Source organism: Aulonocara sp. 'chitande type north' Nkhata Bay, linkage group LG4 (assembly GCF_057382095.1).
Source record: "Aulonocara sp. 'chitande type north' Nkhata Bay isolate Kocher_YH1m ecotype deep benthic linkage group LG4, A_spYH_male_GT1.1, whole genome shotgun sequence".
NCBI lineage: Eukaryota > Metazoa > Chordata > Actinopteri > Cichliformes > Cichlidae > Aulonocara > Aulonocara sp. 'chitande type north' Nkhata Bay.
The window spans coordinates 3,537,401-3,563,870 of record NC_141347.1 but is presented as its reverse complement, the minus strand read 5'-3'; the positions used below and the strand labels follow the sequence as shown (position 1 = coordinate 3,563,870).

At 40.6% G+C, this 26,470-nt stretch overlaps 1 protein-coding gene across 2 annotated transcripts in view; it reads right to left on the bottom strand.

The window, feature by feature from the left end:
• LOC147331760 (serine/threonine-protein kinase BRSK1-like) overlaps nucleotides 1–24,584 on the bottom strand; it is a 37,898-nt gene extending 13,314 nt beyond the window's left edge. Inside the window, exons 1-17 of one of the 2 annotated variants that reach the window (XM_086287971.1) lie at nucleotides 23,186–24,584; nucleotides 22,712–22,806; nucleotides 19,290–19,375; nucleotides 18,942–19,082; nucleotides 17,256–17,372; nucleotides 16,842–16,875; nucleotides 16,695–16,763; nucleotides 15,387–15,533; nucleotides 10,684–10,715; nucleotides 9,850–10,014; nucleotides 7,908–8,005; nucleotides 7,597–7,747; nucleotides 7,410–7,470; nucleotides 5,510–6,116; nucleotides 5,215–5,263; nucleotides 2,856–2,979; nucleotides 2,630–2,731 (exon numbers count right to left, since the gene is read on the bottom strand). In XM_086287971.1, coding sequence (XP_086144097.1) covers nucleotides 2,630–2,731; nucleotides 2,856–2,979; nucleotides 5,215–5,263; nucleotides 5,510–6,116; nucleotides 7,410–7,470; nucleotides 7,597–7,747; nucleotides 7,908–8,005; nucleotides 9,850–10,014; nucleotides 10,684–10,715; nucleotides 15,387–15,533; nucleotides 16,695–16,763; nucleotides 16,842–16,875; nucleotides 17,256–17,372; nucleotides 18,942–19,082; nucleotides 19,290–19,375; nucleotides 22,712–22,806; nucleotides 23,186–23,273 — 2,166 coding nt within the window. In that variant the 5' untranslated portion in view covers nucleotides 23,274–24,584. The remainder of the gene's footprint in view (nucleotides 1–2,629; nucleotides 2,732–2,855; nucleotides 2,980–5,214; nucleotides 5,264–5,509; nucleotides 6,117–7,409; nucleotides 7,471–7,596; nucleotides 7,748–7,907; nucleotides 8,006–9,849; nucleotides 10,015–10,683; nucleotides 10,716–15,386; nucleotides 15,534–16,694; nucleotides 16,764–16,841; nucleotides 16,876–17,255; nucleotides 17,373–18,941; nucleotides 19,083–19,289; nucleotides 19,376–22,711; nucleotides 22,807–23,185) is intronic. The other variant, XM_086287972.1, reaches the window with a different exon arrangement.
• Nucleotides 24,585–26,470: the final 1,886 nt, after the last annotated feature.

Genomic DNA, 26,470 nt, shown 5'->3' with positions numbered 1-26,470 from the left:
GACTCCTCCAAATGCGTCCTTCATTTCCCCATTTTTGAAGGATGGGTCGGTGTATCCTTCGTGGCCCAACCTATCCCAGAATGCATAGCGCAGCCAATTCCAGTTTCCAACAATGGCGGCAGCTACAGTGGGGCAAAAAAGTATTTAGTCAGCCACCGATTGTGCAAGTTCCCCCACTTAAAATGATGACAGAGGTCAGTAATTTGCACCAGAGGTACACTTCAACTGTGAGAGACAGAATGTAAAAAAAAAATCCATGAATTCACATGGTAGGATTTGTAAAGAATTTATTGGTAAATCAGGGTGGAAAATAAGTATTTGGTCACCTCAAACAAGGAAAATCTCTGGCTCTCACAGACCTGTAACGTCTTCTGTAAGAAGCTTTTCTGTCCCCCACTCGTTACCTGTATGAATGGCACCTGTTTGAACTCATCATCTGTATAAAAGACACCTGTCCACAGCCTCAAACAGTCAGACTCCAAACTCCGCCATGGCCAAGACCAAAGAGCTTTCGAAGGACACCAGGAAAAGTATTGTAGACCTGCACCAGACTGGGAAGAGTGAATCTACAATAGGCAAGCAGCTTGGTGTGAAAAAATCAACTGTGGGAGCAATCATCAGAAAATGGAAGACATACAAGACCACTGATAATCTCCCTCGATCTGGGGCTCCACGCAAGATCTCATCCCGTGGGGTCAAAATGATCATGAGAACGGTGAGCAAAGATCCCAGAACCACACGGGGGGGACCTGGTGAATGACCTGCAGAGAGCTGGGACCAAAGTAACAAAGGTCACCATCAGTAACACACTACAACGGCAGGGAATCAAATCCCGCAGTGCCAGACGTGTTCCGCTGCTGAAGCCAGTGCATGTCCAGGCCCGTCTGAAGTTTGCCAGAGAGCACATGGATGATACAGCAGAGGATTGGGAGAATGTCATGTGGTCAGATGAAACCAAAGTAGAACTTTTTGGTATAAACTCAACTCGTCGTGTTTGGAGGAAGAAGAATACTGAGTTGCATCCCAAGAACACCATACCTACTGTGAAGCATGGGGGTGGAAACATCATGCTATGGGGCTGTTTTTCTGCCAAGGGGACAGGACGACTGATCCGTGTTAAGGACAGAATGAATGGGGCCATGTATCGTGAGATTTTGAGCCAAAACCTCCTTCCATCAGTGAGAACTTTGAAGATGAAACGAGGCTGGGTCTTCCAACATGACAATGATCCAAAACACACCGCCCGGGCAACAAAGGAGTGGCTCCGTAAGAAGCATTTGAAAGTCCTGGAGTGGCCTAGCCAGTCTCCAGACCTCAACCCCATAGAAAATCTGTGGCGGGAGTTGAAAGTCCGTGTTGCTCGGCGACAGCCCCAAAACATCACTGCTCTCGAGAAGATCTGCATGGAGGAATGGGCCAAAATACCAGCTACTGTGTGTGCAAACCTGGTAAAGACCTATAGTAAACGTTTGACCTCTGTTATTGCCAACAAAGGTTATGTTACAAAGTATTGAGTTGTATTTTTGTTATTGACCAAATACTTATTTTCCACCCTGATTTACCAATAAATTCTTTACAAATCCTACCATGTGGATTCATGGATTTTTTTTTCACATTCTGTCTCTCACAGTTGAAGTGTACCTCTGGTGCAAATTACTGACCTCTGTCATCATTTTAGGTGGGGGAACTTGCACAATCGGTGGCTGACTAAATACTTTTTTGCCCCACTGTACTTAGTTTTAATATTACTCTTATTATTCTTTCTGGGTCACAAAATAAACTTTTAAGATATTTTCAGGCAAGAATGTAGCTGTGTAAACTTCAAATATCTGCTCTGTTTATCAAGACACCACATATTTGCATATAATGCTCCGACAGTTTCGGAGACGTCTGTTACCCACCAGCTTGATAGCTAGCCAGGGCGAGTAAAGCGAACTCCCGGCACATCGTTTCAAACCCCCCACGGGGGTAAACTCTGGGTAAACAGGATATATGAGTCACTTAGATAACTTAAAAATGTCATTGTTTGGCTTTTTTCAGTGTTTTATTTGTTCATGAGTAAATCGGTTTGGCTGTGATTAAAGTTATAGTTTTCACACAGCTGAATAAATGTCAAATGGAAAACTGACTAAACAGAAGTGTGAGATGGTCGAGGATTTCCGCCAGTGTCCTGTTTCTTATATTTTAGATAGCAAGGAGCAGACGGCTGAGTTTATTAAACTCCACCGAGACAGTGGTGACGCAAAACTGAAGACTAGACCCATTTCACAGCCGCTCACTTACGGCCTACCCGGCCTTCGGAGGACCCGGTCCACGTAGACCATGAAGGCCGGGTCCTCAGAAGGATGCAGCCTATGAATTTGGACAACCCCTACATCTACCATCTAGACCACTCACTGTACATTTACATCCCTCAAAGCTTCTTTTGAAAAAAGTGTTAAACAAAGATCCACAAATGGGGTTTTAAGTACTTTTATAACCATCAATTCTTTTAAGGAAGGAGTATTTCCACCAAAAGGTTTTAGAACTTCAAAGCGTTCATCAAAAGTGCTTATTCCTTACAAGACTGACTGACAACATGCAAAACACTTCTGTTAGAGCTGAGGAGGTAATAAGAACGGAGTAATACTTGGAATTTGACAGGTTTCTGGAAGACAGAAGGACCACCAGAGGACTTGTATTCTGCCCGGAAACTATTCTGAGACACCACACTGTGGCAGAGGGATGGGATCTGCAGAAGACAAAGAAAAAAGTGATGCCAAGTTATGACGATCGAATCTCAAATTTGTGCGTTTAACACCGCCGTGGGAATCGTACTAATATGTCGAAGCTTATCTAAGTTTGTCTGCACTCACGGAGAGAAAAGCTTGGACGATGTCAGCCTTGATAGAGCTGAGCGGCTTGTCTCTGATCAAGACAAAGATCTGCTCCTCTTTCTCCAGCGTGATGAAGTTACCAAACCAGGACCGCTTCACCAGCCTGCAAATGAATCAGATTAGTTTCAGTCACACGTTTTATACAGTACAAATAGAAAAATAATGGCTCACTCATCCATAAGCACTGACACAGCACAGAGATTAAAGGTTAAATTCACTAAAAATGGACAAGAAAGCACAACTACAACCAAGTCAGTCGATAACACAGTAATATCACACGTCACAGTGGAGAGCTAAGCAACATGTATTTTCATCCTTGATGTGTCAGCCCACAGTAACAGAGTTGTTTTTTGGCTTTTGGGTGAAGCACAGTAAAAGTGGTAAAAAGTTACCTGGTTATTTAGTGAAAGATGACTGTTTACTGTCATTTACTCTTTTTCAGATATGTTGCTGCTGAGTGTTTTAGGCTGAACTGCAAATCAAAGTCTAACAGTGTCTAAAACCATATAACAAGCTCCACATGTTCTCTCTTTCTAATATGATAATGTAAGTCAGGCATCTCTACGGTGGCCTGAGAGGTCAAATGCACTGCAGCTTAAGAAAACACCAGCAAATGTTGGTGTTTTTGGACAGGAAATAACGTGACTGAAACCAGAGCATGTAAAGGAGTCCTCTGAGAGAGTGCCGTGAGGGACAAAAAGATGAGATTCATTTAATACTGTAGATAAATGTTTGCTATCAGCTGTTTGCCATAAGCTTGTCACTTCTGCAGCTGGTCCATGACGTTACCGTCTCTCCAAAAAACACTCGCTCGAGTGTTTGTTGTGTTTTGAGTGCTTTTGTAGCATTTTTCTATGTGTTGGTGTTTTGTTTTTTAATTTGAAGTGCTTTTGGCCAACGTACATCCCCCCAGTAGAGGTGTGCCATATTGTAAATTCTGGTATTGATCCAATACCAAATACTTACATGGCCTAAACCGAGGCCGATACCAACAGCGATATGTTCAACCAATAAGTGCAGCTTATGTAGTGGAGGGCAGTGTGTCATGACTTACGAGATAAATCTTCACCACTAAATCTCTGTGATTTTTACTTTGAACATTAAAAAAGTTCAGACAACAAAAAAACCCTGTTCAGCCTTTCATGAAGTTTGAAACAAGCTTTGTTGGAGACCTGGAATGTCAATGTGTCTTTCTCTAAACGACTTTGGGTCAGCTGTAGGCTACGAATAAAATCAACAAAGGTTACAATGTTTTTCATTTTCAAAAAAAGAATTCAGTCGGCTACATACTGAACACAGAGGATAGAAACAAAGTATCGATCTTGTCGCGCCAGTATTGGTCCAATACTGATACCAGTGCTGATATTCAGGCTATTAATATTTTCGATCTGCCCACCTCCTCCCCAGAGTGTGTGTTTGAATCTTAAACTTAAGATACTGGAGCAAACTTACTCTCTGCTGTGTTATAATAAACTAGCCCTTTAGCCCTGTTCTAAATGACTTATTTCAGTGTGAAGCATGGTGTGAACATGATGCTTCAAACTCTCAGTTTCTGAATGTTTATCTGCAAACAGCAGCTTTAACTTGTGTCTTAAACCAATGTCTATGGTGATTTTGGTAAAATCGTGACTTTTATCTTGGAAAATGGCTTGCAAGTGACGGCTAATTAACAAGGAGTTAACGTGCCATACCTGTTCTGTTGTCTGACAGCAGAAACAGAAAAATTATATACATGAGAAGAGCTTTAATGGAAAGTTGGCTGTATTAAAACACAGTAAATGCGAAGAGAGATAGTAGCACAAAAGCAAACAGCGCTAAAGAGGTGAAAGCCAGCTAAGTGTAGTTTGCACTGAAGCACAAAAGGCAAAAGAAAAGATGAAAAAAGCTGTGGGGGACAGTCAGTGCTGATGTTGACTGTAGCAGCATTAGATGCTACGTGCTAACACAAACCGGTTCTTTAGAAATAAATAAACATTGTTGTATTCACCCTGGCAGCCAACAAATGTTTGATATTTGTTTTTTGGCTGTGACAGTTTAGAGCTAGCAGGAATGGCTCCATTCATTCTGAATGTAAGAGATCAACATCTAAAAATTGCTGCTCATTCGGTTACGACATCAGAAATGACTGCAAACTTGAATTGTTGATTCAGAGACAAGCCCACTGATCTATAGAAGGAAAGGAACAAAGTGAGAGGATGATCTGATCGGTGATGGGGGATGGGCTTTTCTCTTACTTTGTGGGTCTTTAGACATGTAAGTGAAAGAAGGAGGATTTTGCAAAACACAGTGCGCCCCTTTGAGTTGTAGGAAAGAAAACTGATTGAATGTGTGTACTTACTCTGGGCTGGATTCTGGCGTTAAGCTGGACATATCCTCTGATGTAGGAACTGGAGTCAGAGAGAGGGAAAGAAAAGGTCAGTAATTCTTGATGACAGGCTCAAATGTAATTGCTGTAATTACATATTATTAGAAAATAAGATGTTACTTAACACTGCCCCAGGCATCAGGCTGGAACACGTGCTACTTTCTTAGTAACAATAGATTCTATCTTGGATTCATCTCTTCATAAGATTCATTTGCTCTTGGCTAAAAGACTATTTTCTTTAATTGTGTGTCTTAAACTCCTTATTCACCTTGTAGTTTGCGCCTGTGGAAGCGCGGAGAGCCCAGAAGGTTGTTCTTGAATGAGTTGAGCCTGGATCTCCAGTGAGCAGAGCCCGAGGCAGCCATCCCACCACTGCCCCCCGGGCTGGAGGGCGGGGTCAGCGACAGCGAGGCAGCTCCGTCCGCTCTGGAGGAAGAAGACGAGGAGGAAGAGGAGGGAGGGGTGGTGGAGGAAGGGTGTTGGAGTTGGTGCACAGGCGTGCCCAGCGGGGTGGGCAGCGGCGAGCCTTGCGGTGTGACCTGCGACACAGGGGGAGGGGTGGCAGAGGAGTTAGAGGACGAGTGGACGTTCTTGGACTTGAAGACAGATGGTGACGGGAAGTTGAAGAAGCGTGGAATGGGGGAGAGTATAGGGGAGGGCGAAGGGGAAGGGGAGCGTGGTGTCTGGAGTGGGAGGGACTTCATGGTGTGAAGCTGGGGCCGTTCTGCGGGGCCTTTTGAGGGCAAGGTCTGGGTTTTTGGGTCAGGCGCCGGGCGGGTAGGTCGAGGGGTGGTGGCACTTCCTGGTTTGGGGTCTTTGGAGGAGGAAGCGGAGGTGGAGGTGACTTCTGATTGGCTGAAAGTGAAGACCGGACTCTGATTGGTAGACAGAGAGAGATGGAAACAGGTACAGACAGATGTGAGAGGAAGAAATGGTCATGAAATATGATTCATGGATATGATTTATCAGCGAACCTCATCGAGATGCAACAACGAACGATGGAATTAATTACTTCTACTTCTATCATAAATGTGTATCTGTCAGACACTTTTTACCCATGTCAGCATGAGAACAGAGATCTTTGCATGAGGCAGCATGACATGGCAATGCATATGACTCAGGATGTAACGATATGATGGCGAGGCATGAGAAGTGATGACAGCTTGTGATATATATGAAAAAGTCACAATACAGGAAATTTGTTTTTGTCAAGACGTGAACTGATGATGCATGTACTAAAGCAACTGACAACACACACACACAGACACACTATTTGTGTTTTACTGGTACCACGCTACAACACACTACCTTGCAGAAAAGCACGTGAGAATGATATTTAATGATATATTAATAATACTAATAACTACCAAAATGTAAGTTTTCCATGAAATTATACATTAAATAAACATTCCGTTGATAAATTCCTAAATGATTAATTATTGGACCTGTGATTTTGTATATCGCAGTTACATTTTATTAAATGTATTTTGGGCAAAGAATAATGTTTTTGTATGTGTTTGTGTGTCTTTAAATAACCATCTGAATCCAAACACAGCCTCACACTACTGTTACTTTAGAAATTCAGTTTTTAGCAAAAGATATGGAAATGGAAACATTCCTGCTGTGGAAGAATCCACACTTTGTCTGCTAGTTGATATTTCCAGCAGCTCATTATGTACAGTCTTTGTGTCCAGCTAAGCTAACTTTCTGGCTCTACTAGCTTTATGCTAATGGTTTATCGTTTAAAAAGTTAACTCTTCGTTGTAGTGCTCATAAACAATAACAGCAAATCTGCGGAGCGCTACATTAGCATATGTAGCTAATACAATAAAACTGAGAAACTGTGCACCTGTTAGCAAGTTACACTGTATCAAATCTGAGAGAGTAATGAAGATGAGCTGTAGCTTAGTGTCCTTACAAAAACAATAACTGTATAAAGACTCTGTCACATGGGTGCACATTACAAATGAACTGTAACAGTCTGTGCCACTCCTATACTTTTACACAATCATGTTGTCAAATAATATAAAATACAGCATATGTATTCTGAATAGATATACGTTGGTTATATGGACTATGTTTAAAACATTTAAAACAACTAAACAGAAAAATTGCCTAAACCTAGCCACCGAGATCCACACAGAAACAATATAGGGTGAAGTTCTTACCCTGGGACTGCTAAGAGGACTGGAGGACAGACCTGTGGAGGCCCCACTGACTGAACGAGACCTTTCAAAGACAGCAGAAAGTAACACATGCGCTCAATCATCAAAAAAATATTCTGGCAGTTTGTAGCTCTAATCTCTTCCAAAGCTGAACACTTTGTTCTCACTTGTAGTTTTAAACAGTTAGTACCTCTGGCTGTATGCATTAGTGTCCAGGGCCCTGCGAGGCGGGGTGGGAGAAACCTGTTCTGTGACACTGAGGACCTCTAAACTCTTCCTCTCCGGACGACTGCGGCCATAACGATTCAGCATGGGGGAGTCAACACGCTTCCTGGGTGGGTCTGCGAGACAAAAATATTTGTGAATTAATTGAAATGGAAATGCAAGAAATAATTAAAAACATCTCTGGACATTTTCAAGAATAAATAGTAGCATGAACGAAGGTCAACATATACATTTAGAGCTTTACATCTTATTTTTTTATGGTCAGGACGATCTCACCTATGTCATTCCTTGGTGGCAGATCCTCGTCCTCACAGCTGGGGTATCGCTCTTTCCTGTCCAACAGGAGGTAGTAGATCATCTTTTCCTGGTTCTCCCTGCAGAAACAAGCGTAGTAAAGCAGGAATTAAATGCTGGGGGGAAAAATGTAACAGCCAAAAGGTCAGTCTTTGGTCATCATAAAGACTTTACAAAGATGTTAAAAAAGACGTGCAAGGCGATGATGTCTTTGTTTGCTTTCATGGATTGCTAGTTAAAGTTCTACAGGACCTGAAGTGTTTTTGCAGGATTGTGTGCTAGTGGTCATTAAAAAGAAATGACTTTTTTAACCTACCTGTATCTATGTCTAGCTAGCTGGCTAGGTAGCAAACTATATAACTGAGAGAAAGTGGTCATCTTTTGCTAAATCTAATATCTATATGTGAAAAAAAAAAACATGTATTAGAGTAACTTGGTCATACAGTAAGTACATTTTGATGCATAATGTCTAAATAAAGTAGACACACTACTAGCTAACTTTTTTTGCTTGCTTTGGGTCACTTCCTGATTGGGGAAAGTAAGTATTCATTGTTCATGTCAACAAAGTTCAGTGTCAACTCTAAACCTGCCTTTGTGAATTATTTGAAGGTGAGGCAACAAATTAACAAGTTATTACAAACATTAGCAGTTTTGGAAGTCATGTTGCTGCCACACGGATCAGCTAGCTGCTAGCGCCTCTGCTACAGTGGTTGCTAACCCTGTCTGCATGCTTGTAGTATGAAAAACTGCTCCTCCTGCTGTGGCAAGTAAAAGAGCCAGGATATAATAAGGATAAGAATACGAATTATTTTGCACTGCAGACATGTTTCATAAAGCTAAGGACTGCACAGCTGGATAATTATATATGCGTCTAAGAGGATTTTCTGATGGTTTCTCTATATAAATAATTGCACTTTGCTCCTTTTCACTTTTACTCTTATTGTTATTTTGTGGCTTTTCCTCCTAAAATTATTAATACTTGCAACTGAAATATACTAAATCAGAAAAAAAGTTCAAAAAATTCAAAAAGACATTTGAAAATGTACTTTTTGAATTTTCTTAAGTGAATATTCAGGAAATAGATTAACTGTCCAGGCTACCAATTCTTGTTTCTGTTACTCTATATCACAGACATTAAACTGTCATATATCCCATGATGTTGCAATTGTTGCAGGTTTTAAGAGAATTTAAAGGAGCTTTTTATCCCTGAAAATTTCATGTGGCTAACTTGTTTAAGTCATAAGGTCAAATCTGACATGTGTTACATTTATTAAATATACATTATATATATAAGTTCTCATCCAAAAACATCTCAGTTGATTCAGAGGGTGATTGGTTTTATACAGTAGTATCCAGCTCCTTTCCTCAGGCTGAGTTCACTTCACAAAGAACAAAGTTTTTTAATAACTTTTTTAATGACTCTTTTATGTATGTATTGTTTTTATTACTGCCATGAAGAGACTAAATACAATTTTATTTTGGAGCCTCGTGTGGTGGGTGAACATCCACGTTAATTCTGCAGACGGAGAGGACGGACAGAGAGGAAAATGCGAGAGGCATTGTTTGCATTGTTGCTCTTGTTCCTGCCATGTCAGGCAGTTCATGATGTAAGTAACTGGCTGGCCACAATGAGACAAAGAGATAATGAGAAAAAGAGAAATTAAATCAGCAACACAGAGTCGTGTTTTCTGTTTTTACTTGCTCAGTATGTATACAAGCACACTTACATTTAAAAACTGCACTTAGCGCCTGTGTAAGAGCTGAGATGCCAGCGGCTGTGATGTTGTAAACTCAGGAATCAGGAGGAATAACGGAGAAACAGGCATGTGGACGTAAATCTGATTTGTGAGTTGAACCGTGGTTGGCACAGATTCGGCAATATCTCGGATGTAAAAGTGGACATTTCTGTGTTGTATTTACTCACTCCTCACTTGTAAGGTCCTGTGTGAGTTTAACCCGATCTCTGAAGCACCCTAGGGAGTACATGCTTTCCAGGACATCAGGGTCAAGCTCAGTTAAGGACAGTATCCTCTTCATACACACTCGGCGAGGGGGAGGCTGCTCTGGACAGGGCTCGTTCCGACCGCCCCTGGCACAAAAACAAAAAGTCAGTCTATTTAGGCTGTGTAATTAAAAATGCTTTCTCTGAAGAAAGTTTAGCATGTGGTGCAGTGAACACCGCCACATCAGCCACAGGCTTTCATGTTTAAGTATAAATAGATCTGGTTTAAGCATGACTATTGAAAGAGATAGTAGAGGTAGTATTGTTTCACTTACACCCTGACAGAAAATAAAAATGTGAGAATAACTGAAAAGCTTAATTTTGCTTTCCAAAATCCAGGCCGGGAGCTACTCTTGGTCTCCAAGACTGCAGGACTGAAGAGAGAAATCCCAAAATAGATCACAGGATTCACTCACCTACTTGTAGTTAACGCTCACTGATGGTGTACTTTATGTATGAGACACGGTATTTCAGTACCAGCATGACTTAAAAGCTTTATATTTAAGAATTGGAATTAGGAAAGACATCTTATGATTCCATAAAATGCTATTTGACTTTGTTAAATTTAACAAGGGGAAATTCTGCAGAGATTTCTTACGCTGCCTTTGAAACAGTTCCTTTGAAGGATCATAGTAAGCTGGTATGTATAAAAAGTCAGCAGGGGTGGAGGTGCATTGAATAGAGAGGGGAAAATGTAAAATGCAAAAAAAAAGCCAGACGGACAAAAGAACAAAATAAAAAGTTAAATATACTTACAGGTACCAGGGGTGTTTCTGTATTGCTTCAAGCTGTATTGAAAAAACACAAGCCAATATTAAAGCACATTAAAGCATATTAAAGAGAATTATTGTGACTTATTTACATGTATAATCACATCTCAACTCTGGGTTCTGGGAAAAATGTCAGCGTTTTTAAGGAAAGCACATCTGTTTATGTTTGATATAACATAAGATGATCACGTTTATGATAATGATTGAGTGATTAATCGTAAATTACCTATAATTTTGAATAAAAATTTTAGTAGATTTACATTTTCAGTAACTCCACCCATGTTCTAATGTCATATTGTGTTACCTGATGTGAGCTTATCATGCTAAAATGATGATTGTTAATAGAAATACCATTATTCTAATTATGTTAGCACAGCTGAAATACGTGCGCTATTTTAAGAAGCAGTATGTTTAGCGTCTGTGTGTCATTTGTCTCATTTGACCAGTTTCGTGTTATATCGGACCATTTGCTTCATTAAAAAAAACAAAAAACATCTCAAAATGAACCCAGACTTCTGACTCAAACCCATATTTTACAACTACAAGTCCAAAAATAGTTGTGAAGTTGTATCAAATGTACATAAAAACAGAACAGAATGATTTGCAAATCTCACAAACTCACAGTTTTTTCACAAAATAGAAACCACTGCTTCTTGTTTGCTATTGCATTCGAGCTGTTCAACACTCAGCAGCCTAATTTTTTAATTACACGATGTTTTCCATTGGTGAAAAAAAGACATTGTCTGGATGGAAGCATATGTTGCTCTAAAACGTGTACTGATGCCCCCTCAGTTCAGAAACTCTCATCTTTGGTCCCTCACCTTTTTAGTCCAGGAGATGCAGGTCCATGTTTTTCAAAAGGACTTTCAAATTTCAGTTAATCCGACCACAGAAAAGTTTTCCACTTTGCCTCAGTCCATTTTAAATGAGCTTTGCCCAGAGAAGACAGTAGCATTAACCTGCATTTGGGTGTGGCGTCGTGTGTTCACAGACAGTGATTTCTGGAATTGTTCCTGAGCCCATGCAGCGATTTACAGGACAGAATCGTGTCTGTTTGTTGCAGATTCGTGAACCCCTACCCATGTTTTCTTCTGAGTCTTTCTAAGATGTTCTTTTTACACGCAGTTGTATTACTGACCTGTTGCCGGTTAACCTTATTAGTTGCAAAATGTTCCTCCAGCTGTTTCTTTTAGTACCACTTACTTTTATCGCCTTTTGTTGCCCCATCCTAACTTTTTAAAGACATGTTACAACGGTGATCTAAAAGAAGCCATTTTTCTTACAGGGAAGGTAATGAAACAATGTGAAGCCCATCTTATTAGTGGAAATATTTCAATCTCTACAGGAGTGGACATAAAACCCAGGTCAAACCATGCAATGCCCAGAAGGACCCACGAGCTACATCTCAGGACTGTTTAAAAAGAACATGCCACTACAGCATTGGTTTGCAAAGGTATATCTGAATAAACCACAAAGCCATAGTCCAGACCACAACCTCACTGAGATGCATAAATGACTGCTCACAAACCTCACTGCACTGAAGCGACACTGTAAGGGAGAGCGGACAGAAAATTCCTCCACAGTGATGATGATGAGTGATTGATGAAGTTGACTTGAGGTTATTGCTACCAAAGGTGGTTCCACACGCTGCTAATGTACTCTGTTTTTCACAGCTCTATTTATTAGGCGTTAGCTACTCTTTCTAGCTAGCTAAGATTTGCAGATTTGACAGGCTAACATGATGGTAAACATGCTAACTATTTTTATCTTCATTATATCAACATGTCAGCAAGGTCATTATAGTTATATGAGCTAACTGGTGGAGCATTTAGCCAGTAAAGGGCCACAGATTCTAGTTTTCACAACATGGTAAAAAGTTTCCCTGCAGCAGTCCTACATGCCCTCGTACATTAGATTCTCTGCATTAGGACTGCATATAAGTAGAAGCCATCCCATCGGTCCTGTGCAGCATCTCTTGGGGCTAGAATAATGAAGCAGCTGCAGTTCTGCAAGTGTATAAAAGGAGAAAGTGGGCCTACTGTGTAAGCACTGCATTTATACATCTGCAGAGAGGAAACTTGCAAGCATCTGCACACAGCTAGGGATTTGCATTGGTGAACTTGCTTACAAAGGACTGCAGACAGGAGCCTTTCCAACCGCCTCCTGTTATAAATTAAATGTGATGAAACACTAAAGATGTGTTGCTTTATTTGATCTTAACTACTACTAAACTGGTGTGGAATCTGTCTCCTTGTGCAGTGGGTGGTTTCCATGGAGGCAACGAGGAAGCGGATAGAGACAGAGAGAGTGAGGGAGAGACAGTCTGACCTGGTTTCAGGCTCCATTAATCAACAGCTCATCAGACAAACTCACAGCTTTGATTAAATCTGCTGTAGTAGACTAACTAACCAGACTTTTCCTCCTCTCTGTCCTTATTTTACAGCCCTCTGTGACACACATTGTCACAGTTGTCCCCATCTACCTGCCTGTTAAGCATGAATTAATTTCCACACGATTGCTTTATCTCAGCTTCATTTTATAACCTGAGTTCAATGGAACTTCATCTAGCTGCCCAGAGCATTCACTCATTTCTTTATTCGTTCACTTACTCACCCTACCAGTCTTTTCTTTTTCAAGAATCTGACCTGTAGTTAGAAAAGGTTTTGAGTTCCTGGATTCATTTAAAAACTACAAACTTGCGTCTAAGAATAGAAACAACAAATAGTGGTAGTTCTGTCATTGCTGACTCTACTTCTGTCTTTTAGCAAAACCTTACGGCCATGCCTCTGCTCACTCCTTCTACCCTCCTCGTTTCTCTCCTTCATCCTCCCTCTGTAAGGTCTCGTGTCAGGTTTAATGTCTGTCACATCTTGAAGCAAACCCAGAGGCCGGGTCTTTTCTTTTCCCCTCATCCACCCTTTTAAATGTCCAGGCCACGTGCTGTAAAAAATCCGATAATCCCCACCCTCCTTTGCTACTTTTACGACACCTGAAAGGCTTTTACATTTGATGCAATTTACAAGGATTATGGAAGCAGATCTAACATTAAAATTAGTTTTCGAAACAGCATGATGTTGATTTTAAATAGAGGAAGACAAAAACAGGCCTTTCATTTTAATGGTGCTACAGTTTATCTGGCTGAAATGTTACTGACAAATCATACAAATTGCAGGTACTTAGCTAGTTCAGTTAACACTACATTCCACAGTTCAGTGAAACAGCATCTCCACCTTTATTTTTCGAAATTTTAAAAATGGGAAACGTGAACAGACTGGTAACACACACAATACTGTTCCATAACTCATGTAGGAGAAAAAGAATTGTAGTTTAGTGTTAAGATAGTTACCAAGTACATTTTGATAGATAAGTACATTTTGAGATTACACTGATTTTTACCAATTATTAGGCTACTGCACGTGTTCATATTTCCAACCAATGAAGGAGCTTGCAAAGAAAAGCGTCTGGACTTCTTTGAGTTGCTTGAAGACGTTTCACCTCTCATCTGAGAAGCTTCTTCAGTTCTAAGGTCAAATGGTGGAGAGTCCCAGATTTAAGCCCTGTGGGAGTGTCCCCCGCCCCAAGAGGGTGAAGAGGTGAAACGGCTTCAAGCAACTCCAAGAACTCCAGAAGCTTTTCTTTCCAAGCTCCTTAGACTACGATGACTTGGATGACTGAGAACCTTCGCAGACATATTTCCAACCATCCATTCCACTTATCCTTGCTAAGTTGCGCTGGAGCCTATGCTAGCTACCATGGGCCGAGAGGCAAGGTACACCTTGGACATGGTGTTAGTCTGTCAGAGGGCTAACAAATAGAGACAGACAACCAATCGCACTGATGGGCAATTTAGCATTACCGATTAACTTCACCCCACTAACTGCATGTCTTTGGACTGTGGGTGGAAGCCAAATTACCCGTAGAGAACCCACACAAACACAGCGAGAACATGCAATCTCCACACAGAAACGCCCCGGCCAGATGGTGGAATCAAATCATGAACCTTTTGCTGTGAGGCAACAATGCTAATCACCACACCACCATGCTGCCTATGTGTTCATATTTCAATAAATATAATTTATTTCAATGTCATGAGGCAAACAACTCACAGAATGGGTAATAATTTATGGCTTTGACTCTTAGCTGGTAACACTGGCTAGGACCTCCTACTGCGACAAGCAGGACCAACCTGCTATCTGTGCAGGCGGTATTCTTAAGGAAGTAAAGCCCAGTTAATACTGTTAGTAGGAAGCTAGCTTGCAGATATGCTAATGAATGTCGGTCAGATGAGCAAGTCCAACAATGTCTTTATCTGGAACAATCCATAGCCTGACAAGTTAGCTTAAAGTCAGCCATAATTACAAAATGTTTAGTTGTGTTCGTTGTAGACAAAATGAATCAAATTAGAGTACACTTTTTGATTTGTATAGTCATGCCTAATCTTGTGGGTTGAAGCTCCTTTATTCTCCTTCCGACAGATTTTAACAGGAAAACGAAAAGAATTCAGAGAGAGCTCTTCATCTTTGCTTCCAACGTGATGTTGGATAACCTCTTCAATGTCACTGTAGTTACATATCTTGTGCGTTGCTGCATTATTATTATATAATCAACGAAAACTAAAACATGGGCTCAGAAAATCTAGGTAAATCACCATCAGCTAATGTTGGTAATAGTGACATGTTCCCTTCTTACCGTTAGTCTCTTGTCAGAGTTGACTTCTATCATTCCTTTGAGCAAAGCTTGGCAGTCAGGAGGTATAAAGTGTGGCATGTGGAATACTCCACTTTTCACTTTCTCTAGAAGCTGCCGCAGGTTGTCATGATCAAAAGGCAAGGCACCCTGGAAAGTGACGGCAGACGATGGAGAGAGAAAGGATGAGATTAAGAAGTACTGGTGGTTTAATCAAAAAGAAGAACTGCTCACCAGTCTGCAGCTGGCAACTTTGTGTCAAAATTGTTTTCCCAGTCAACCCTAACCATTTAAAGTCTTTATGTACAGATATCAGAATTGCTTTTTTGGTCCAACTCTTCTATCCAAATTGAGATGTATCTCATCTAATAATAGCTGGTGACATTCAGAGTAAGTACCAGCTCCACACGTTACACCTTACGATATCCTGAGGACTAAGGACATGAACATGTGAAGCTGTGGACACCACTGATAACCAAGGCTGCTTCAAGTCCACCTTAAGGAGGATTAGTTTGTGCAATGTGGTATAGTGTCTTGCAGACAAGTCCCAAAAAACTGGAAAGCACTTAGACATGTGCATGGCACCTTGCATTTATGATGTGACAATTGACATCACTCAGACCCAAGTGGACCCTCGATTGCCGTGTCGAACTGATAAGCTCTAAGTCATCATCTGTAACGAACCCAGTCCAACCCTAACTCTAAATCCATCCCAGGGCAATCTTCGTGTTAAGTAGTTCTCTCTTGTCTTGGCAATCAGGAAACAAAGAAAAATAATAAATAAATAACTCTAACACATTTCAAAAACTATTCAGATTTTTTCCAGAATGATCCATTTGGCCTTTCTCCAAGATATAAAGTTAGGACAAATCACCCAGGGTGACCTCAGGGGTAAAAGCACATGGCAGACCTCAGCCAAGATCTTGGAAATCAGATCACTGTTATTAACCCACATCAAATATTATCCATTGTTTAGCATTTATTGTGAAAGGACTGTGGAAAAGCTGGGAGGGAGAGCAGGGGGAAGACCTGCAGTATATGGCCTCAGGGCAGATTCCACCTGGACCTCTTTAATAACCTTACAGCATATGGTCCCCAGCTTTCTTTCTTTCTTTTCGTCAAAGAAGCACTTTTTGTTCATCTCTCAACCACAAGGTTCAGTTTTGGGTTACGTGGTTACAGCTAATAACTGAGAGCTCAAAGAGTAAATGTTCTAAATAGACATAAGTCGTACAATCATACAAAAAAGAAAAGAGTACACACTATAAGAAAGAGATATAAAAACCCCAGAAGCTGAGAGAATCTTCTTACCACGAGGAGAGCAAACAGAATGACTCCACAACTCCAAACGTCCGCCCTACGACCATCGTACTTCTCACCCTGAAACACCGCAGTGGGTTAATGTTACACATGCAAACACACACAAAAGACATCATTCATTTAAAGTAGGTAACTCACCCTTATGACCTCTGGGCAAGCATAGTGGGGAGATCTGAAAGGAAAGAATTATTTTATTCACCAAGATATCAAAAACGCTTTCATGGATGTTGATTGTGTTGTGATCTGAGAGTACAAAAACTGAGAACACCTGCTTTTTAATCCACGGACTGAAAAGGTGAATCCAGGTAAAACCTACAATCTGTTGCTAATTTTATCATTTAAATCCACACTCCTCCCAATGGGCTGAGCGTTTGAGCTCTTGGTGAATGCTGCCATTGATTATGTAAAAAGCACAATGGATGTTTTATGGGTTGCTTAAATTCATTAAAATACTAAGATACTGCACACATGCTATCTGTTTTATTCATTACAATAAAACTGATAAGACAACTGAACCACAAAATCTTCTTTGTGGTCTTTGCCCATACTCACCCACAGCTGGTTTCCAGCAGACTATCCCCAACTTGTAGCGAGGCCATGCCAAAGTCTGCTATCCTGATGTTGTTCTTCTCATCCAGGAGAAGATTCTCTGGCTTAAGGTCTCTGTGACTGAACATACAAACACTCAATGAAAGCACTGAAGTATTTTTTCCAAGCCGTAAGTAGAAAGAAGAAAGGTACTTATTTGTATATTTGGTTGACTAGTTTGACGTGAACATTCATAGCACAGTGTTTATTAAAGGTTAGCCTTCTGGAAGAGAAAGCCTCCATGTAACCACATGGAGGCTTTCTCTTCCAGAAGGCTTTCTCTTCTTCTAATAGGGAACTGGTTTCAATCAGACCAATTATATAAGCAGGTGACATGGCACTCAGATAATGCTAAAAAAATCAACCTGTGTTAGAATTCAAACACAGATGGTGATTGTCATGACTATGCCTCCAAAGAGCCAATCAGCAGTGAAACATGTAAGCCAATCAAGTTGCATATGTGTCACGTTCAGTGTACGTTACCCACACATTACTAACAGTCACCAAAATTTGTATCCACAGTGCAATTTTGTTTGAGTCACCACTAAATATGAAATGAGGAATTTGAAAAATCGCTGTTATCTAACAGCCACAATCAGCAATTTATTAACAAACAAAAATTCTTCATTAGAAGTATATGATGGGCCTAAAAAAAATCACATACAGCTAGCGTATAGGTTTGGAAAACCTTGGGGCTCAATCTGCATTTGGTAATAATTCCACCAGAGACAATTCCTCATTCAAGTGGACTGATTATGCTCTTTTCCAAATCCTCATTTTTATTGAAGAACTCTACTAGAGTAGCTTTCCACAACTGATGATTTAAAATAATCCTTTCCTTAAAGCTAGCCTCTCTTTAAGACAATTTTTCTGCCCCTCAAACAACAAAATAGGAAGTGGGCGGTGCCCGATATGACCATATTAGGCATCTTTCCCTCTTACTGAAATCATGAAGACACAAGAGTAGAAAAAATGATCTGAAACTATTAGTGTTTTGAGTCATAGGCACTATAGATACATTAGCTGACCTGAGTTTTTGAAGGTTTAATGGCTAATATGAGCACCTACCACTGTTTAAAGGGTCCCTTTAAACTTCTAACATAGTCTCATTTGTGCTTTCTTGGCTAGGACACTCATCTAAAAGAGTTTTAATCCTCTACCTTTTTTCTTTGTTAAATAAAAATAAGTGAAATAAATTTAAATACGAATATTCAATAATATTTATTTTAATTCGCCAAATTCTATTATAAAAAGACGATGAGAAGCTAGAATGTGGCTAAATGAATAATGAATTATCTCTCATTTATTCCATCTTGGGAGCCAGTGGGCTAAACCAGCTGCTTGAATATGAAATAGATAAAACAAACCCAGGTCTAATTATTATTCATAACAACCTGTAAGGCCCAGGCAGCAAATATCTGCAGAATCAGTATTTTTGCTTGCAGTTTATCTGATAATATTCATACTGTTCCTTGAGTAGGAGTTTGTAAGCACTGCTTTTACTTGTAGATCTTTAAATTGTCATACTGCTACTTTAACTAAGTAAAGGATCAGAAAAACTGAGAATGATTTAGTTCTTAAAGCCATTAAAGAAAAGTCATCAACAGGCAAACGACAAATGAGAAAGGTTTCCTGTAGCTTCTCACTGACCATATGGAGTGACTATGGCAGAAGTCCAGGGCAGAGATGATTTGTCTGAAGAACTTCCTGGCCTCTTTGGGGGTGAGCCTACCCTTCTTCACCAGGTAATCAAATAACTCTCCGCCAGATACATGCTCCAACACAAGGTACCTGGGTCACAGACAAGAAATAAGTAACATAAAAAACAAAAGGTTTATCTCTGCAGTATATCTTCTATGCCATGTGCTTATTTATCTCGCTTTTGTCTTACAGAACATTCTTCCCTTTTTAATTCAGTGTTGTTTCTGCTCTAGCAGAGATCCAGAAGCAGATTATTTTATGTCAGCAGAAAGGAGAAAGACACAGAGATGTACTCACAGGTATTTGTTATTTTCATAGACATCATGCAGCTTCAGAACATGAGGGTGCTCTATTAGTTTAAGAATAGCTATTTCTCTCTCCACCTGCACAGACGGAGGGAGGGAGAGGTGTAGAGAAAGGTTAAGAGAGAGGGAGAGAGAAAAGAGCAAGTTAGAAATGATAGAAATGGAAATGTCAGACAGAAGAGGAAGGGAAATATGATGTAAGACAGCAAGAGGGAGGACACAAGCATATAAAAAAAGTTGGGTAAAAATTCAGAACAGGCAGACTTGTTTTTCAACTTCTTTTCAATAGTGTGCTACATTTAGTGCAGAATAATCAGAAATAGTAACAAAGTAGAGATGCAATACACAAATTATAATTTAGAACAAAAAGTTCTGAAATTGAAATTGTTAAGAAATCATGAATCAAATGTGCCCTGTTCTAATACCATTATTTACTTTGCGCAAGCTAGTAAGCAGGTCAAAGCCGTAGTAAGCTAGCTCCATTATGCTAGTTACTAATCAAAATGCTAGTTTAAAGCCTGTGTCTTATCTAAACTTTCATGAAGATAAAGACTTGGCATGTACAGAGTGTGACTGTGAATTTCTGGGCCACTATCCAAGTTAAAAATAACAGTTTGGCACAGCCGCTTCTCTTTTGTTTTGTTTGTTTGTCTTTTAACTTTTAATTATAGAAAAATAACCAAACCTTTTAAAAGTATTTTAGCTCTTCACCACACCATCTCTGAACATTTTAACTAGTGCAAAATTGATGTGTCACCGTACATAAACGTGTACCGCTGCAGTAAATATCATCTTACTTTGACAATACGCAGATATCGTTCACAAAGGCCCGTATTAGCTTATAGAGCTATTCTGACAAATTATTAGTGCATCCCCTTTTAGAGCCTGTGTTTTGTTTTGTTTTGTTTTACTCCTGCTTTATGGATGAATAACATTTACAACTCATAGCTAACAAACCTCCAAAGAAATACATAATTACGTAATTTTGCTGCTAACATTTTAGCCTTTTTTAGCAAGCAGCTTCTTAGCTAGCAGGGCTACTATGGTTGAGTCATTTTGTCTCTCAGAGACCATAGTTCAAATTCCACACAGAATTAATAATTGATGTTAATGATGTTTGGTTAGCATCTGAAAACCAAAATAACTTTCTAGGTTTATGAACTAAAACATGGTTTGGATTCAAATATGGCTGCCACTTTTTCAAAGCTCTGTCAAGGTGACGTATCCCTTTTGAAGAGTCCAAAGAGCACAGCTTAAGGCATAAAATCTACTTCCTATTGTAGCACATTACCTGTGTTTAAATGAACCAAAATATTTCTTTTCGGTGACTGTTTCACATTTTGCCTTGAGACCAGGCCGTGTCAGTTGATTCCAGGAGCAGTTTTCTGTAAAACTTATATAGTCACACTTTTTTTTATTAATCTTTGATCAGTCAAATATGATGAAACCAAAGAAAAAAGCTAGTTTTTCTGTCTAAAGGCCATTCTCAAGATTTATCTGACTAAATTCAGTACTTGTACTTCCTTAGACAGGGGCAGACAGCCCTTATATTAGCTATTGCTAAACTTTTTATGCTTATTGCTTATGTTTTATTACAATACATGAAAATATGGATGCCTATTTTTTAAAAGAAATGTAATTTTAAGTGTTCCTTTTAAATATTTATTCATTCATTCAGCTCTAGTAGCTGTCCACAGCATGACCTATTATAGAGCAGAACACGTGGCAGAGAACTAGGCGCAGCATTGATTTTCCTTCCACACTGGAAGATTGATTGCTGGACAGTAAATTCATGTCATGTCTACTGTCTTTTAAATAAACTTTACAGCTGAAAAATATAGTCTGAAATGCCCTAAAAGTTTAAACAAAGACCTTTGTGAGGCCATTTAAGGACTACTTGTTGTCTATGTAAAACACATCTATGAAAAACTGCTTGGTTTAATTGAATACAACAGGACTGTGACGCAAGAAATATATTTTAAGACAGCATAAAACTAAACATATATGAAAAAGTCTGTAGCCACACAGTGATATCTTTATATTTTGGTAGGAAATTGGGAAATATGAGCAGCAATTTATTGAAACATTCAAAAATGTACAGCAATACAGTATATGACGTAAAAAAAATATTGGTCATACTAAATATAAGTCAGCATTTAGTATGACCACATTTATTCTTCACCATAGTCTGAACTCTCTGAGGCCATTTTCTTGTCATTTCTTAAACTAGTCTTCAGGAATAGTCCTCAAGGCTTCTTGAAGGACATCAAAAAAATCTTCTTTGGAAACTGGCTGCCTTTTGTTGTCTGTCAGCATGATTCCACTCTGCTTCAATACAAGTGAGGTCAACTTTCAGATATTGTTCAAGTTTCAAAGAGAGCCACCTAGGCTTCTTTTGCGTTTCTGAGATGGTTCTCCTTCTTCAGGTCATTGACTGCAGATAGTTTTTAGGCCTGTCATTTCTTTTGTCCACCACTTGTTTTTAAAGACACACCACACATGACAAGATTTGCCATGTTTTGGAATCACTTTGTTGGTGCAAAAATTTATTTTTTTTTGTCTGTCAAACTGTTCTTTGACATTTCATTTTGCATATTCAGCTAAAGAAATTGGTACAAATTATGTGTTTTTGCAGCACTAGCACTAACTCTTTGCTAAGTTGTCCGTTATGTGTGGACACAGCACTGGTTCATCCCTTGAATTTTGTGCCTTTTTAAGCTTGAGTGATTCAGGGCATTTGTCACGTGCTATTGGTGAATGCTGCTTTTTTCCCAACACAGTTATCAGACTATAGAAAGAAAACATTATTTTGTATTGTTCTGATAAAATAAACACACACATGGAAATGGGACAGGAGCAGGTTCGTGATGTTTAAGCCAAACATACCAGATGTGTGATATATATCTGCCTCACCATGAAATCTTGAGCTATCCGGTGTTTTTAGGATGCTGACATTTTTGCACATCTTAAAACATATGCTAGCACCGTGCTGCACGTCTAGCGCCTAAAGTGTGCCTTGTGCAACCTGCCAGTTCTAAAAAAGACATACCCTGTAAAGCTCCAAGCAATCAACCACATTAAAAACGCCAACATGAACAAGCTATTTAGATTTCAGTTCAGTCCAGTGTATTTCTGCTGCAGTTGCTTTCATCAGAGGGCTTAATTAGCAGAATGAAATCATCCCTATTGTTCGGTATACAGAAGCAGTGCCCACACACACTCGGCAGCTCCAAGTTCCAACACACTGCCGGGCTTTTCTTGACAAAAATAAAGACTCATTTTCTGCTGCTATTTCTGCAGAGTGCAAGCTTAACATGATTTGAGCTTGGCAGCCACCATAATGACAGCCACAGTGCACGGCACAGCTAGAAAGACAGCTGGATAAGTAGATGAGGTGAATTTGGAGTGCTGTACCTTCATTAGAACCGATTCAGAGAGCTTCTCTCTGTTGACGATCTTTATGGCCACCTTCTGCCCTGTTATACAGTGGACACCCAACTTCACAAGTCCTGAGAAGCAAGACAGAGGGAGGAGAAGAGAGCATCTGAATATCGCAGATCATGATGCGGTGTGAATAACAGGAAGGAAGGGACGTCATGATTAATTCAAAAAGCTTTATTCTTCCAACTCAGCTTCAAAAAACTGATTTAGAGTTATCTCCATTCTCAGAAACCTCCTCAAAAATGTTTAGCCTTTGGGAGGCCCTTTAAGAAGGCCGTGGAGGGATAAAACTACAGGAGATGAGAAGACTTAGTGTACAGAATAAATACGGATTAAACCATGAGCTTCGATATTACAGAAATGTTAAAGTAGCTTTGCAGTGGGGTGTTACACCCCGGCGCACCTTGCAGACGCCCTGTTTTTTGCGTTACTCTGCAGGGTGCCTACCTGTCTGTCCCTTCCCGAGGGTCTTCTCCAGCCGGTAAGGCCCCACAAACTGACTGGACTGGCCCACCGTCAGCTCTTTGCTGCTCATCCTTCCCGAGATGAAATTCTATTCCAGATATAAGGCAAATCAAGATAGCGCTCGCTCCTGCTCCGTGCGTAATGCCGTAACGCACATTACAGGCGGCTATACGGCGGTGCAGAGAGGAGGAAAGGAGAAGAGAGGAGGTGCGGACTGGTCGTGATCTAAAGCCGGGCCTCGCAGGCTACTCCCATGCAATTGTTTGTCATGCGGTCAGGAGTGAGAACCGGTCCTGTTTCCACTCTGTAAATCCAGAGTCTTTCAAGTCAGTGTTACCAAAGCACAGGAAGCGGCATCATTCAAGGGAAAGGTAGGAAAAGATCAGAGATGAGGACGTGTGAGGTTTAGCCGGTACCAGAGATGGGAGATGTCCACAGAGGTGCGAACAGTCACATTAAACCCACCCCCCTGCTATAAATAACTGTAGTTTAAAGCTGATTGATCCTATATAGCTTATTCAGCTGGCCAAGAGTACAGCAGTAACGAAAAATCTCATTCAGACCTGGACAGGAAGGCTACATTTGCCACAGATTGATTTCTGTAAGAGCAGTCTCAAATATCCGAAGCCAGAATGCCCTGATCGATATCAGGGACCCCCGTTCTTCTGTTGCCGTCCAAAAAAACTGTTTTCATAATCCTCCCGAGCCCATACATTCCCCTCTTCCTGTCAAGTCGGGCCTCATTTGGTCACAATCTGCCTTTCTGTGTAGATGCGGCGTTGCCCAGATAACAATCTATTATCACAAACAGCATCAGCAAGAAGAATGGGTTTTCCAATATCCGGTGCACACTTTGGCTCGCCCCCTCCCCGGCCCTGCATCAGGAAATAGAGGAAGAGGGGGAAGAGCATCAAAAAGGCAAACAGCCTCGGGGGCAGACCGGGCCAGACGGCCGAAAGGCGTGCTGGCTCGGGACAGCTGCAGCGTGGAGAGGTGCGCTCGGTGCGCCGGGGGAAGGATCAGCGCTCAACCCGGTGATTAATCCCGCTTCTAGAAACAACAAGCATCCTCAGCTGGCCTGGTGGTAGCCGACTCCCCGCCTCTCCTCTTCCCCTGCTCCCTCTCCCCCTCCCTCTCTCTTCTTCTCTGTCTTTCCTTTCTTTCTCGCTGGCCGGTTTTGCTCATGATATCACCGCATCTCCTCCCTTAGCCGGCTGCTTCGTGCACAAGGAGCAGAAAAAAAAAACGCTAAATAAGTAAAAACATTTTAGTTTCGAGTCTTTCAGGTAGTCCGAAGTTGGCCGCATCCATGGGAGTGTTTATCATTGACGGGATGTCCTCCTCTACTCTGCCGCTACCCGTTTTTTACCCCTCTTGTTTCCTCCACCTATTACACTCCTCCTTCTCCTTTTCATGGGTCAGCATCAGCATCCGGGTTCCATAGTTCCCGCCCCACCCCTCCCTGGTGCTACGCCTCTACCTCGTCCAACTCCCCACTCCCCCACCCCACCATCCAACTCCCCACCTCCCCCTCACCACCATCCAACTCCCCACCTCCCCCTCACCACCATCCAACTCCCTTCCTCCCCTCCCCACCCATCCTTTTAACTACTGCAAAGTTCCACAAAGTAAAGTAGAAGTTATAGCGCCAGTTATAATGCAGCCAGTCACGCAATCGATGTGCACATGTTCAGCACACAGAAAAATCTGTTTGGCAAAACTTTTGAACAACACATAGATGAAGAAAGTGTAAAAGTTCGATTGTATTGTTTCTTTGTTTTTCTGCAGGTTAGATGGCAGCTGCTGTCCAGGTTCTGGTTTTAGATTTTATTACTGTATATGACTGCAAAATTGGATGCACTGTAACAGGATCATTCCATATTAAATGAATCCAGTCTGCCAGTTGTTAACCCCTCAGAATCAGCTTTTTATTTTTCTTTTAATACCTGTCTCGGTTACAGGAAACACTGAAGTAAACGAGGTGGCATCAAGAACATAATACTACCAGGGTAAAATTTGAAAGGATAACACTGAAAGCACTGAAGGCTCCAAAGTGAGTGTTAAAAATGAAAAAATGAGTGTACTGTATTCAACAAATGGAAGGAGTCACAGCCAGAAGACAAGTCTGGTGTCAAAGTGTAGATTAAAAGAAGAACTTTCATATATTATAACTTGGTTTGACCAGCCGCTTATACCTGTCCCACATGCTGTTATCCTTTAACATTTACCCAGAAAGCTCTGTTTCAGTTTTTCTTCTAATGCTAATGCTAATCCCCCCATATTTAAGAAGTTATGAACGTTTAAGATTGCAGATAAATAAATAAATGAAAATTTAATTAAAAATAAATATGTAAATAAATGAAAAACAGCCAACTCAGACCTGAGGACCATTACTGCATCTAAGAAACAAAAATGCAATGGTAAATTTTTGTATGCTTTCAACGGTTACGCCAAAGTTGCTATACTAAAAAAAATATCTGATTCTGTGGGTGTCAGGTGGGAGGCACTTACTAATAAATTTCTAATTTGCTTGACTGTCACAGAAATTCAAACTTACAAATATTTTGGGCACTTTGTCATTAATTGTGAAATATATTTTCTGATTACTGAAGTTGAAAATAATTGCAGGAGTTCAGCAAGGCTCTATACTAGGGCCACTCCTCCTCCTACTTGTGGTTGCTAAGAGACGACCTCCCAGTTTGAAAAAACGAATCCAACAGGATTTAATCAACCCCCAAACACTCCCAAGTTAAATGTCCAACAGCTGACTTTGTGTCAGCTGCCTTTTTAGAGTTTGGCAAAAAGAAAACCCCCCACCACCGCTTTTTGCTCTTTTGTAACTACTGTGTGGTCTGGCAGCCTGGGATTATTTTATAATGCAGCCTTTATACTCTATTAAGGCTTAAAGTTAGGGGTGTGGCTTCTTAGACTGACAGATGGATCCTAAAAGTGGTGACTTGTGGCCTTGCTGTGTGCAGAACCTCTCCTCCACTAAGTGGAGTCACTGTTTTTGTGGTGCTGGTCCTTTTTAGGTGTGTTTTTGTCGGAATTATCTAACAAATAATGCTTTGTTGCTAATACAAACAGCCTATCCTAGAGGTCTGTGCTCTTGGTGAGTTCAATTCTGATATATGTATGCTCGGCTATTTAGCACCAGTGAGCAGGTATTTGTGACTAGTGTGCTTTGCAACCTTTACTGTTGCTTGTTGATATCTAAGCATGATAACTTAGCACTCGACCCTCTTGTACAAATATGTGCACTTCTGA